Here is a 13,899-nt window from a genome sequence, read left to right as displayed (position 1 = left end):
GAGTCGGGAAGAGCCGCGTCTCCCTGGACTCCCGGCCTGAGCCTGGGCTCCGTGGCCTGCCCACACGCTTCCTTAGTCTGAGCCCAGGGCTGGAGTGATGGCACAGCGGGAGGGCGTTTGCCTTGCACGCAGTCGACCTGGGTTCGATTCCCAGCATCCCACATGGTCCCCCGAGCACCGCCAGGGGTAATTCCTGAGTGCGGAGCCAGGAGTAACCCCTGTGCATCGCCGGGTGTGACCCCCAAAAAAATCTGAGCCCGAACCCCGAGCAGACAGACGCGTTGCCTGTCCCTGTTCTGTGGCAGCCGCCCGCGAGACTCCTCGCAGACGGAGACTGCCCTCCGCGTGGCCCCCGGAGATGGGGCAGCAGCTCCGAGGGTGTGGGCTGCTTGCACCCCCCCATGCCTCTTTGCTAAAGGAAAAGCAATTTATTTCAGCCAGTGCTCGGACAAAATTAAACAATTTGGATGACAGCTAAAATCACATCATTTTAGAAATAAAAACAGCCTTAGAGATAGCGTCTAATCTCCTTTGACAGAAGGAAATTGAGTCTCGGAGGCTGAGTGATTCGCCAAGTCCACACACAGACGCCACGGGAACCCCAGCTCCCACTGCCGCACTCCCCGGCGCTGGTCCAGAGGACTGGCCCGGGGTGCTCGCCCAGGGGGACCGCCACCCCTCGGCTCTTCCCGGTGTGGCCAGGAGCACCGGGAGCGGGCACGCAGGGCTGGCCCCCTGCATGGCCCCACCCACGCAGCCCGGTGGGAGGCAAGGGGATGGGTTGACTCCAGTGCTCACTGGGCCAGCCTGGGTGTTGGCAGCACTACATAGGTGAGGGAGCACTGCAGGAGGCAAGGGAGCACTGCAGAGGTGAGGGAGCACTGCAGAGGTGAGGGAGCACTGCAGGAGGCAAGGGAGCACTACAGAGGGGAGGGAGCTCTGCAGGAGCAAGGGAACACTGCAGAGGGGAGGGAGCACTGCAGGAGGCAAGGGAGCACTACAGAGGGGAGGGAGCACTGCAGGAGGCAAGGGAACACTGCAGAGGGGAGGGAGCACTGCAGGAGGCAAGGGAGCACTACAGAGGGGAGGGAGCTCTGCAGGAGCAAGGGAGCACTGCAGAGGGGAGGGAGCACTGCAGGAGGCAAGGGAGCACTACAGAGGGGAGGGAGCTCTGCAGGAGCAAGGGAACACTGCAGAGGGGAGGGAGCACTGCAGGAGGCAAGGGAGCACTACAGAGGGGAGGGAGCACTGCAGGAGGCAAGGGAACACTGCAGAGGGGAGGGAGCACTGCAGGAGGCAAGGGAACACTGCAGAGGGGAGGGAGCACTGCAGGAGGCAAGGGAACACTGCAGAGGGGAGGGAGCACTGCAGGAGGCAAGGGAGCACTGCAGAGGGGAGGGAGCCCTGCAGGAGGCAAGGGAGCACTACAGAGGTGAGGGAGCACTGCAGGAGGTGAGGGAGCACTACAGAGGGGAGAGAGCACTGCAGGAGGCGAGGGAGCACTACAGAGGGGAGGGAGCACTGCAGGAGGCAAGGGAGCACTACAGAGGTGAGGGAGCACTGCAGGAGGTGAGGGAGCACTGCAGGAGGTGAGGGAGTACTGCAGAGGGGAGGGAGCACTGCAGGAGGTGAGGGAGCACTACAGAGGTGAGGGAGCACTGAAGAGGGGAGGGAGCACTGCAGAGGCGAGGGAGCACTCTAGAGGGGAGGCAGCCGAGAGTGACCTCTGCAGGAATGGCCGTAACCAGAGGCCCAGGTGCTGCCAGCCGGGAGAAGGAACTCCAGGTGCTGGGACCATGCGGAAGAGCAGAGCAGGTGGAGGTGCAAAGCGGGGTCAGCCCCACCTCAGAAGGCTACCTCCCAGGAGCCTGAGCCACGCCCCAGCCCGAAACCACGCCCCCACGCCACAAAGCCACGCCCACAGAGTGCGAAACCACGCCCACCGCCTCTGAAGCCACACCCAATGCAGAGCTGCGAGGCCACGCCCACAGCTGCAAAAGCCACGCCTATACAGCGAGGCCACGCCCACAGGCCGCCTGTGCACTCTGCCACCGTCCACCCCGGGTGGACAGCACAGCTGCTTTGTCCTTGCGAGGGGTCACGGCCTGAGCTGGACCTCGGGCTGCCCCGGAGCCTGCCTGGCGCCGGGTCGCTGTGGAAGGGGCGGCAGGCAGCCCCCAGGGGTCCCGGGTGCCAGCGGGGTGCTGGCCGCGCCCTGCGGGGACCCTGCGGGGACCCTGCGGGCCAGCGGGCTCTCACCCAGCTGTTTCTGCCCACAGGACGGAGACCCCCTCGCGGCCCCGGGCCAGGCGCCTGCTCTCACCTACGCCCCCGAGCCCCGCCGGCGCCCGCCCGACCAGCTCAGCCCCCAGGCGGACAGCGGCGTGGATGGGCAGAGCCTGGCCGCGGCCTTGGGCGAATACGTGGCGCGGAATGCCGCCCTGGCCCCGAGGAGGGGCCCCCCGGCCGGGCACGGCCCCCTGCCCGGGCTCCGGGGGGCGCCCCAGAAGCTGCCCACCTCTGCGGCCGACCTCCTGGACTCTGGCAGCGGTGAGTCGCCCTTCCCCGGCCTGCAGGAACCTCGAGGGCCGCCACGCCCGGGGGTGGACAGCAGGCCCTCTCCTGTGGGGTTGGCCCAGGGTGGACAGCAGACCCCCTCCTGTGGGGTTGGCCGGGGTGGACAGCAGACCCCCTCCTGTGGGGTTGGCCGGGGTGGACAACAGACCCCCTCCTGTGGGGTTGGCCGGGGTGGACAACAGACCCCTTCCCGGGCTGGTTGCCCCCCGGGGCATGGTGAGCCGGGGGTGGCTCAGGCTGGAGGGTCAGGCCACCATGGTGCTGCCCGTCCTGCAGGAGCACCTGGACGCCGCCCCCAGCTCTGTGCTGCCCCTCCCCCCCGGGCAGTCTCAGGCGGGTGGAGTTATGGTGGGGGCAGGTGGAACTGGCCCTCACTCGAGCCCACCCTGCAGTCGTGCTGGGCCATGTGCCGTGGGCCACCCGGGTCACTCCCCGCTGTGGCCACCCACGCCGCCCTGCCAGGCCCACCCTGGCTTCTCCTCATCACTGCTGGGCGTCCAGTGGCCGGGCTGGGCTCTGCTCACCGCTGGGGCCTTGCAGCGCCCCGGGCTGGGCAGGGGTCTCGGCCTGGCAGACCTCTGCCCGCCGGGCACTGGGTCGCTGCCCGCTGGGCTGTCCTCTGCTCTGTCCTGCACACTCTGGGCACCCCTCAGGTGAGAGTCGCGTCAGGGCCCTGCGGCCGTCTCGGCACCTCGACCCCCCGCCCTGTGTGCGGAGTGGCGTGTGGTGGGGCTGGGTGGGCCCCACCCCTGGAGATGCGTCTCTCCTTCCTGGGACCCCCTTCTGGCTCCCCAGTGCCCCAGCGCCACCTGCCCGGGTGCTGTACGTGTCCACTCTCAGCACCCCGTCCTGGGCCAGCGTTTGTCTGTGCTAGCGGGACTCGGGCCCTTCCTCGGGCTCCGTGCCCCACGGAGCGTTCCGGCATCCTGACGGGTCACCCAGGGGGAGCCTGATGGTGCCCGGCCGAGTGTCACTGCAGGTCGGTGCTGCCAGTGCTCACCCCCTCGTGTGCCCACCACCCCGTGTACCACCTCTGCATGTGCCACCTCCCTGTGTACCACCTCTGCATGTGCCACCTCTCTGTGTACCACCTCCCCGTGTACCACCTCCCCGTGTACCACCTCCCTGTGTACCACCTCCCCATGTGTCCATTTCCATGTGCCCGCCTCCCTGTGTGCCCATATCCCCGTGTACCACCTGTGTACCACCTCTCGTCATACCACCTCCTGTCGTACCACCTCCCTGTGTGTTCAGTCCCATGTGCCACCTCCCCGTGTACCACCTCCCTGTTTGCCCACCTCCTCATCTACCCACCTCCCCGTGTGCCACCTCCTGTGTACCCACCTCCCCGTGTACCCACCTCCCCGCATGTGCCACCTCCCCGTGTGCCCACCTCCCCGCATGTGCCACCTCCCCGTGTGCCCACCTCCCCGCATGTGCCACCTCCCCGTGGACTATGTCCCCATGTACCACCTCCCTGTGCACCACCTCCCTCCCGTGTGCTCACCTCCCCACACGCTCACCTCCTCATACGATCCCCTCCTGGTCTCTGGCCACCTGTCACTGTTGTGGGCAAGCCCAGGTCTGAGCCCTCCGACCACCATACTCTGCGCCTGCTCTGTCACCCCTGCCTCCCCCCACCCTCGCGCTCACCGCCCCACCCCTGCGTCCCAAACCGTCTCTCTTCAGGCGGGACCCACATCGGGGTCTGACCTTCACACTGTCCTTCACAAGAGCCCTGACCTTCATGGGTCTAAGCTGCCCTCCGCCCTCTGCCCTCCACCCTCTGCCCTCCGCCCTCTGCCCTCCTCTTTCTGCCCTCCACTCTGCCCTCCGCCCTCTGCCCTCCACCCTCTGCCCTCCTCTTTCTGCCCTCCACTCTCTGCCCTCCGCTCTCTGCCCTCCGCCCTCTGCCCTCTGCTCTCTGTCTTTCCCACTGTCTGTCTGTCACGGCTCGTGCTCTCACTCGGCGTGTCACTCCGTGCTGTGTTGTCGGGGCTCCTTGCCCTCGGGGTCCCCCACGCGGTGGGCCAGGCTCACCCCTGTGGCCTTGGCCGTGACCCGTGACCTGCACAGACAGCGTCAGGGCGCCAGGGCACGCGTGTCCCAGCATGCCCTCCGCCGCCTTTCCGTGTGGTGCTGTGGCGCGGGCCTCCTGCTTCCGGTGTGTTGGCCTGGGGCCCAGCCCTCCGCTGCTGCCCTCCCAAGACCTGCCCCCGTCCTGTCCCAGCACCGCGGCTGCCCGTCCTCCTCCTCCCGACTCGCCCCTCCTCACGCGCGCCTCCGTTCCGCCAGGCTCAGCCAGGGCCCGGCTTCGCCGTCCTTGCAGCGGTGTGGTATTCCGTGTGTCCCCACCTTTGTGTGCTCACGTGTCGTCAGACACCTCAGCTGTTGTCCTGGGGCTGCGGCGGCCGGCGAGCGTCTGCCCCTCGGGAGGACCGTCTCGTGCCTGGGGGAGTCTGGCGAGCTGCCGCTGGCCGGTGGGCAGTTTCTGTGTGAGTCTCCAGCGGGCCCGGGACCCGTGCAGGAGCGTGACTGTGTCCGCGGTGGGCCCGTGACCGGCCCTGCTGCGCCCAGTGTCTGCTGCAGCTGTCCCAGGAGGGCAGGGGGGCGCAGGCTGCTCTCACGTGCTGCCCAGTGGGAGGGGTGTGAGCGTCCTTCTGGGCTGCTCTGGTGGGGGGTGTCGAGGCCGTGGCTGAGTGTCTCCGAGCTCCTGTCCTCGCTGCTGGTCCCGAGGGTGCCCGTGTGGGTCGGGCCCTTCGTCAGAGGCGTCTCTAACGAGCCCGCTCTCTGGCACCGCCTCTCACAGGGCTCCGTGTCCCCCGGGGTCCGGCTTAGTGGCCTCGTTTCGTGGACGGGGCCTTCGGTGCCGTGTGCAGAGGCCTCTCCGTGGCCGGAGCACTGTGCTTCCTGCCAGGCGACCTTCTGGAGGGTTCCCGGCTCTGCCCTCGGCGTCTGTCGTCCACTTGGGGGCCGGGTTCCTGCTGGGGCTGAGGTCTCGGTCCAGGCTGTCTGTGCTGCCTGTGGTGTCCAGTTCCGGCCGCTGGCCAGAGACCATCCTTGCTCCGCGTGCGGCTCCGGCCCGTGGTGGGATCCCCGGGTGTGTCTCTGCGGGTCTGTCCCCCTGCTGTGGCCGGCTCCGCCCCGCCTGTGCCCCGACGCCTCCCCCTCCCAGGCCCCAGGGTCAGCGTCGCTGCCCTCGGGATGGCCTGGGGCGGCAGGTGTCCCGTCCACCCCCAGTGTGCGTGTCCCCTGGAGAGCTGGTCCACCCAGGCTGAGGCCCGGCCGTGCGTGCAGGCCGGCTGTGGCCCTGCGGCCGCCCCTCCGTGGCCAGTGCTCAGATCCAGCCCGGCTGTGGCCCTGCGACCGCCCCTCCGTGGCCAGTGCCGTCCTCGCGGCCCACAGGGCACTCGGTTCCCGGCACGGTTCAGCGGCTGCCCGGCCAGGTCTCGGCAAAGGTGGCTCCATAGCTGGCCTTCCCCGGCCACACGTGTCAGTGATGCCACACGTGTGCAGGCTCACGGGACGTGACCGGGGCCAGGTGTCACGGAGAGCAGTGGCGTGTGGCCCCGCCGGCCTGCAGGAGAGCGCCCTGCCGCCCCGGCACCGCCTGGGCCGGGTGAGTAGGCAGCGGCACGGATGCTCCGGCGTGGGGACGGTGTCGGTGCTGTGCGCCGTGCTGGCGTGGCCGGAGACGGGGGTGGGGGTGGTGCTGGCTCTGGTGAGGAAGGGGGCGTGGGGGGAGGGGAGGAGCCTGCACACGTGACGGCACACGTGCACACGGACGGCAGAGGCCCTGAGGGAGCGTTGCCGTGTGGATGGCGTCTTCCCTGTGAGGGGAGCCTGTGGTCAGCGTTGCGTGTCCTCTAGGGCCACGCCGTCCGTCTGGAGGACCTGTGACGACACAGACCCTCGGACGGTCCGGACTGTGCCGTGTGCACACGGTCTGACCTTCCCCTCCAGCTCCTACACGTTTGGTGTCGTGGCATTTCCTGAAGTGGCCAGAGTCCGCCAGGAGCACTGGCCGCTGCTGAAATGCCACGCAGGCCGGCCGGGCCGGACTCTGGGGGGCCAAGGAGCAGAGCGCCCCTTGATGTGCTGCTTCTGACTGCTCGGCCGCGCTCCCGCCTCCCCCCAGGGCTGACGCGGCTCTAAGGAGCGCCTGGTTCCTCCTCGTGTGTGCGCGCGCGCGTGTGTGTGTGTGCATGTGTGTGTGCGTGTGTGCATGTGTGTGTGCATGTGTGTGCATGTGTATGTGCGTGTATGTGCATATGCGTGCGAGTGTGCATGTGTGTGCATGTGTGCACATGTGTGTATGTGTGCGTGTGTGCATGCATGTGTGTGCATGTGTATGTGTGCATATGTGTGACTATGTGCATGTGTGCATATGTGTGCAAGTGTGTGCATGTACATATGTGCATGTGCGCACATGTGTGTGCATGCATGTGTGCATATGTGCATGCATGTGTGTGCATGTGCATGTGTGCATGTGTGTGCGTGCATGTGTGCGCGTGTGCATGTGTGTGTGCGCGTGTGTGTGTGTTGGCGAGAGCGCGGCAAGGCCTCGGCCCTCCTGGTGGCTCTGACCTGCCGTCCCTGCTCCCTGTCGCTGCATCGGGGGCCCGGAGAACTGAGTCTCGCTGGTGCCCCCGAGGTGCGAGCGGGCGCTTGGGGACTTCCACTTCCCGGCCCCGTGCTGAGAGCGTGATCATGGTTCCGGGAGGCCCCAACGGGCTTTGCCGGGCGAGAGGAGTGAGGAGGGAAGACGGGGTGGCCTTGGGGCGTCCGAGTCAGCCGCTCGGGACGGGCTGGACTGGGGCCGGCTCTGCCGTGGCTCTTCAGGGGTCGACACCCCCGGGCTGCAACAGTCCTGGCCTGGGTTTGACGTGGGCGCCCCAGGGGACAGCCCGGACCCAAGCGTCTGAGCTTCTCTCTGACTTCTCTGCACGCCTGTGCCGTGGACAGCCGGGTCTCAGCTAAGGGACACACACATGCACACACGCGCACACCCCCCCCCATGGTCCTGCTCCAGGCTCACACTCCCACAGCAGCAACTCTCCGCCTGCTCACATGCTTTCACACACTCACACCACACAGTCCCCCCATGTACAGTCACACTCACACTCACACGTATGCACCCTCACGCACAGAAACACACAGCCACACACATATTCTCACTCACAGTAGCAGTCACACTCACCGTCACACACTCACTCTCACACAATAACACAGTCACACAGATACTCTCACAATAACACAGCCACACTCACCCACTATCACACACTCACAATAACATAGTCACACCCACCTACAATCACACACACTCGCTCTCACACACAATTACACAGCCGCACACTAACACAGCCACACTCACCCAGTCACACACTCTCACACTAACACAGTCACACTCACACAGTCACACTCACCCACAGTCACACATACACGCTCTCACACACAATAACACAGTCACACTCACATGGTCACACAGACTCGCTCTCACACGCGATGACACAGTCACACACTAACACAGTCACACTCGCACAGTCACACACACACTCCCCTGATACACTTTCAGGCTTATACTCTCAGTCTCTCTCATTCATTCAGACACACACCCATGCACACACACTCACACATACATCTCTGCTCACCGTCAGTCACACTCACACACTCTTCCTCCCACACACTCACACATTCTCACGAATACGCACTATCACAACACTGTAACTTTGCAGTCATACAACTCACTCATGCTCACACACACACACACACACACATCGGTCACATATTTCCATAGTCGCCTTCCCACATACTCTCAATCATGCTAACACACGCTTGCACATTTTTATGTACCCACAGGTGCTCGCACTCGCTGTCCCAGTCCACAGTTGTGTGTCCGGCATCAGGACAGACCTGGAGCCTGGGCACGACCTTCCTGGGAAGTGAGTGTTGGGGCACACGGCGAGGCCCCGGCCCAGGGCGAGGCTGCTGGTCAGGATAAGGGCCGCGGGGCCCTGCCACAGGGCAGACTCCTGCAGTCCTTGGGCAGTCCTGGGGGTGGCCACATCGCGGGTCACACCGGGAATTGACCTCAGTGGGAGCTCCCGGGGCTCTGAGGAGGGGCAGTGCATGACGGCCCCGGGTGGGCAGCTTGGTGGCTGCGGGGGGCGGGGCTGGCAGGTCTCAGCTGAGGCGCGCTGTCTCTCCAGGCCAGAGCAGGCCTCACCCAGGAGCACTGGGGTCTCACCTGGGGTGTGTCGGGGTCTCACCTGGGGCGTGTCAGGGTCTCACCTGAGGCGTGTGAGGGTCTCACCTGGGGCGTGTCGGGGCCTCACCTGAGGCGTGTCGGGGCCTCACCTGAGGCGTGTGAGGGTCTCACCTGGGGCGTGTCGGGGTCTCACTTGGGGCGTGTCGGGGCCTCACCTGGGGCGTGTCGGGGTCTCACCCGAGGCAGGTCAGGGCCTCACCTGGGGCGTGTCGGGGTCTCACCTAGGGCGTGTCGGGCCCTCACCTGAGGCGTGTCGGGCCCTCACCTGAGGCGTGTCGGGGTCTCACCTGGGGCGTGTCGGGGTCTCACCTGGGGCGTGTCAGGGTCTCACCTGGGGCGTGTCGGGGCCTCACCTGGGGCCTCACCTGGGGCGTGTCGGGGTCTCACCTGGGGCGTGTCGGGGCCTCACCTGGGGCCTCACCTGGGGCGTGTCGGGGCCTCACCGGAGGCGTGTCGGGGTCTCACCTGGGGCGTGTCGGGGTCTCACCTGGGGCGTGTCGGGGTCTCACCTGGGGCGTGTCGGGGCCTCACCTGGGGCTTGTCGGGGTCTCACCCCAGGCCTGCCAGCTGTCCAGCCAGAGCAGGTCCCACAACACCTTCAGGACCCGTGTCTGGGGGCTGCAGCAGATGCGAGGCTGGCGCCTCACTCATGCCACGTGCTGTAGCCCCTCATGTCGGGAGGGCCCAGCCACCTGCCGAGGGCACAGTGCTGATGCTCCGTCCAGGCCCCTGGCCCAGGTGTCACCTGCCTGGTGTGGTCGGCCCGTGCCACGTGAGCGTGTCCCAGAGCAGCTGCAGTGAAGACGGGAGAGCCCTGGTTGGCGGGAGCGAGGCCTGCACACACCTGGGGCCGGGGGCGGGATGGACTGGGGCATGTGGGGGGACACCAGCGCATCCACACCGCCCTGGCACGGTGACGCAGCTGCAGGAGCTCCAGAACCTTGGCGCTGCCCCTCCCGGGCTGGGCAGGCGGGAGGCACAGCTGGGTAATGTGGCCACTTCCCCGGACGCATGAGAACGACCGGACCCATCTGCCTGGGTGGGGGCATAGCTGCAGACGCTGAGTGGTAGCTTCCACATCCAGAGCTTTCTCCGCTGGTGGTGGGGAGAAGAGTGGGGCCCCGTGAAACTCCAGTGCCCACGTAGCTCAGCTCCCAGACATGGACGCCGTAAAGACAGTACGTACACAGTGTGTTTCGTCGGTCCAAAAGCAGAGATTGCTTGTCCTGTCTAGAGGAAAGGCTGCTGGGGGCCGTGGTGAACTCCCCGCCACGCCGCGGCTTACACTGTGTGGTAAGTGTAATGAACCTGGTGGTTCGTGCTGTTATGGTTCACTCTCCCTGTGGCTCACACTCCCCGTGGTTCATGCTCTGGTATGGTTCACTCTCCCCGTGGCTCACACTCCCCGTGGTTCATGCTCTGGTATGGTTCACTCTCCCCGTGGCTCACACCCCCCGAGGTTCGTGCTGTTATGGTTCACTCTCCCCGTGGCTCACACTCCCCGTGGTTCATGCTCTGGTATGGTTCACTCTCCCCGTGGCTCACACCCGCCGTGGTTCATGCTCTGGTATGGTTCACTCTCCCCGTGGCTCACACCCCCCGTGGTTCATGCTCTGGTATGGTTCACTCTCCCCGTGGCTCACACCCCCCCGAGGTTCGTGCTGTTATGGTTCACTCTCCCCATGGCTCACACTCCCCGTGGTTCATGCTCTGGTATGGTTCACTCTCCCCGTGGCTCACACCCCCCGTGGTTCATGCTCTGGTATGGTTCACTCCCCCCCGTGGCTCACACCTGTGGTTCATACTCTTGTGGTTTACGTTCCCCATGATTCTTGTTCTGTGGTTCATGCTCTTCCATGGTTCACCCTCCCCCGTGGTTCATGCTCTTCTGTGGCTCACTCTCCTGTGTGGTCCATGCTCCTGTGTGGTTCACGCCCTGTGTGGTTCATGCTCTCCTGTGGTTCGCTCTCCTCTGTGGTTCATGCTCTGGTATGGTTCACTCTCCCCGTGGCTCACACCCGCCGTGGTTCATGCTCTGGTATGGTTCACTCTCCCCGTGGCTCACACCCGCCGTGGTTCATGCTCTGGTATGGTTCACTCTCCCCGTGGCTCACACTCCCTGTGGTTCATGCTCTGGTATGGTTCACTCTCCCCGTGGCTCACACTCCCTGTGGTTCATGCTCTGGTATGGTTCACTCTCCCTGTGGCTCACAGTCCCTGTGGTTCATGCTCTGGTATGGTTCACTCTCCCCATGGCTCACACCCGCCGTGGTTCATGCTGTTATGGTTCACTCCCCCGTGGCTCACACCCGCCGTGGTTCATGCTCTGGTATGGTTCACTCTCCCCGTGGCTCACACTCACCGTGGCTTGTGCTCTGGTATGGTTCACTCTCCCCGTGGCTCACACCCGCCGTGGTTCATGCCCTGGTATGGTTCACTCTCCCCGTGGCTCACACTCCCTGTGGTTCATGCTCTGGTATGGTTCACTCTCCCCGTGGCTCACACCCGCCGTGGTTCATGCTCTGGTATGGTTCACTCTCCCCGTGGCTCACACCCCCCGTGGCTCGTGCTCTGGTATGGTTCACTCTCCCCGTGGCTCACACCCGCCGTGGTTCATGCTCTGGTATGGTTCACTCTCCCCGTGGCTCACACCCGCCGTGGTTCATGCTCTGGTATGGTTCACTCTCCCCGTGGCTCACACCCGCCGTGGTTCATGCTCTGGTATGGTTCACTCTCCCCGTGGCTCACACCCGCCGTGGTTCATGCTCTGGTATGGTTCACTCTCCCCGTGGCTCACACCCCCCGTGGTTCATGCTGTTATGGTTCACTCCCCCGTGGCTCACACCCGCCGTGGTTCATGCTCTGGTATGGTTCACTCTCCCCGTGGCTCACACCCGCCGTGGTTCGTGCTCTGGTATGGTTCACTCTCCCCGTGGCTCACACTCACCGTGGCTTGTGCTCTGGTATGGTTCACTCTCCCCGTGGCTCACACTCCCTGTGGTTCATGCTCTGGTATGGTTCACTCTCCCCGTGGCTCACACCCGCCGTGGTTCGTGCTCTGGTATGGTTCACTCTCCCCGTGGCTCACACCCCCCGTGGCTCGTGCTCTGGTATGGTTCACTCTCCCCGTGGCTCACACCCGCCGTGGTTCATGCTCTGGTATGGTTCACTCTCCCCGTGGCTCACACCCGCCGTGGTTCATGCTCTGGTATGGTTCACTCTCCCCGTGGCTCACACCCGCCGTGGTTCATGCTCTGGTATGGTTCACTCTCCCCGTGGCTCACACCCGCCGTGGTTCATGCTCTGGTATGGTTCACTCTCCCCGTGGCTCACACCCCCCGTGGTTCATGCTCTGGTATGGTTCACTCTCCCCGTGGCTCACACTCCCCGTGGTTCATGCTCTGGTATGGTTCACTCTCCCCGTGGCTCACACCCGCCGTGGTTCATGCTCTGGTATGGTTCACTCTCCCCGTGGCTCACACCCCCCGTGGTTCATGCTCTGGTATGGTTCACTCTCCCCGTGGCTCACACCCCCCCGAGGTTCGTGCTGTTATGGTTCACTCTCCCCATGGCTCACACTCCCCGTGGTTCATGCTCTGGTATGGTTCACTCTCCCCGTGGCTCACACCCCCCGTGGTTCATGCTCTGGTATGGTTCACTCCCCCCCGTGGCTCACACCTGTGGTTCATACTCTTGTGGTTTACGTTCCCCATGATTCTTGTTCTGTGGTTCATGCTCTTCCATGGTTCACCCTCCCCCGTGGTTCATGCTCTTCTGTGGCTCACTCTCCTGTGTGGTCCATGCTCCTGTGTGGTTCACGCCCTGTGTGGTTCATGCTCTCCTGTGGTTCGCTCTCCTCTGTGGTTCATGCTCTTCTGTGGCTCACTCTCTCTCGTGGCTCGCTTTCCCTTATGGTTTGTGTTCTTCTGTGGTTCTTACTCCCCATGGCTCATGCTCCCCGTGTTCATACTGAGTCCCAGAGATGAGTTCCCAGTTCTTTCCCAGCCCAACTTGGGGAGTTGTAGATTTTCTCCATTTCTCTTTATCCCCATCCTGGACTCCAGTGAGCCTGTCAGCTGTTGTCTCTGTGGGCTTTTGCATGAAGTGATTGATCAATCGGTTGGAGGCAAGAGACAGGACACACGAGAGGAATGCGGAGCGCACGGAGGGCCAGGCTCACTCTGGCTCGAGGCGAAGAGCGACTGCCAGAGGCCTCCTTTTATTCTGTTTTTCATCCGTTACATCCTAATGACTTCATCACAGAGAAAGACTCACTAGCGAGAGCACTAGCGGTTATAGGGTGAGCATTGATCAGAGGAGCATCAGGTGTACGTTGTCTGGTCAAAGCTGTGTTGTCGTGAGTAAGAACATCAGAGGAAGATACGGAGCTGGACACGCAGGCACTGCAGACCACGTCCCCCTCATTCTTGCGGTCGGTACACAGGGCAAAGGGAAGGCTCACGCCATCCAGATTACGGGTGTGAGAGAGGGGGAACTGCTGCCTCGTCCTGCCAGGACAGTGTGTGTCCAGGCAGTGTGTGAGACCAGCTGTACTCCTCCAGGTCAGTGGACTCACGAGTCCAGCCTGCCCACTTGGCGAGAAGTGGGGCCTCGGCTGTGTTCCTGCCGCAGGGCAGCATCCAGAGGATCGTCCTGACGTCCTGGCCCAGCACCAGCATCGGGCTTTCTGCTGGCCCGGCGTGTTTCTCTGCTGTCTTCACTCCAGCACACGGGGACTGGAGCTGCGGGCAGGGGCTGGGGGAGGCTCTAGAGCAGCCAGAAGCCGTGGCCACGGGCTGGGGGAGCCTGTTGATCCTGACCCTGTTGGGCTGTGTGTGTGTGTGTGTGTGTATGTGTATGGTTGATCATGACCGTTCAGATGTATTATGTTGTGTACACAGTTGATTCTGACTTCAGGCTGTGTTTTATATTGTGTGTATGGGCATATGGTTGATTCTGGCCCCAACGGGCTGTGCTTGATGTCGTGTGTGTGTGTGTGTGTGTAGTTGATTTTGACCTCTTTGGGCTCTGTGTGTGTTTGTGAGGGATTGTCC

The 13,899-nt window shown here is 64.1% G+C and overlaps 1 protein-coding gene across 1 annotated transcript in view; it reads left to right on the top strand.

Annotated features, from left to right (window-relative positions):
- Window positions 1–13,899, top strand: part of PTPRN2 (protein tyrosine phosphatase receptor type N2) — a 205,173-nt gene that overhangs the window by 70,917 nt on the left and 120,357 nt on the right. Inside the window, exon 6 of the mRNA XM_055133868.1 lies at window positions 2,280–2,550. Coding sequence (XP_054989843.1) covers window positions 2,280–2,550 — 271 coding nt within the window. The remainder of the gene's footprint in view (window positions 1–2,279; window positions 2,551–13,899) is intronic.

This window comes from Sorex araneus, chromosome 1 (genome assembly GCF_027595985.1).
Source record: "Sorex araneus isolate mSorAra2 chromosome 1, mSorAra2.pri, whole genome shotgun sequence".
Lineage (NCBI taxonomy): Eukaryota > Metazoa > Chordata > Mammalia > Eulipotyphla > Soricidae > Sorex > Sorex araneus.
This window is presented reverse-complemented; position numbering and strand designations above follow the sequence as displayed.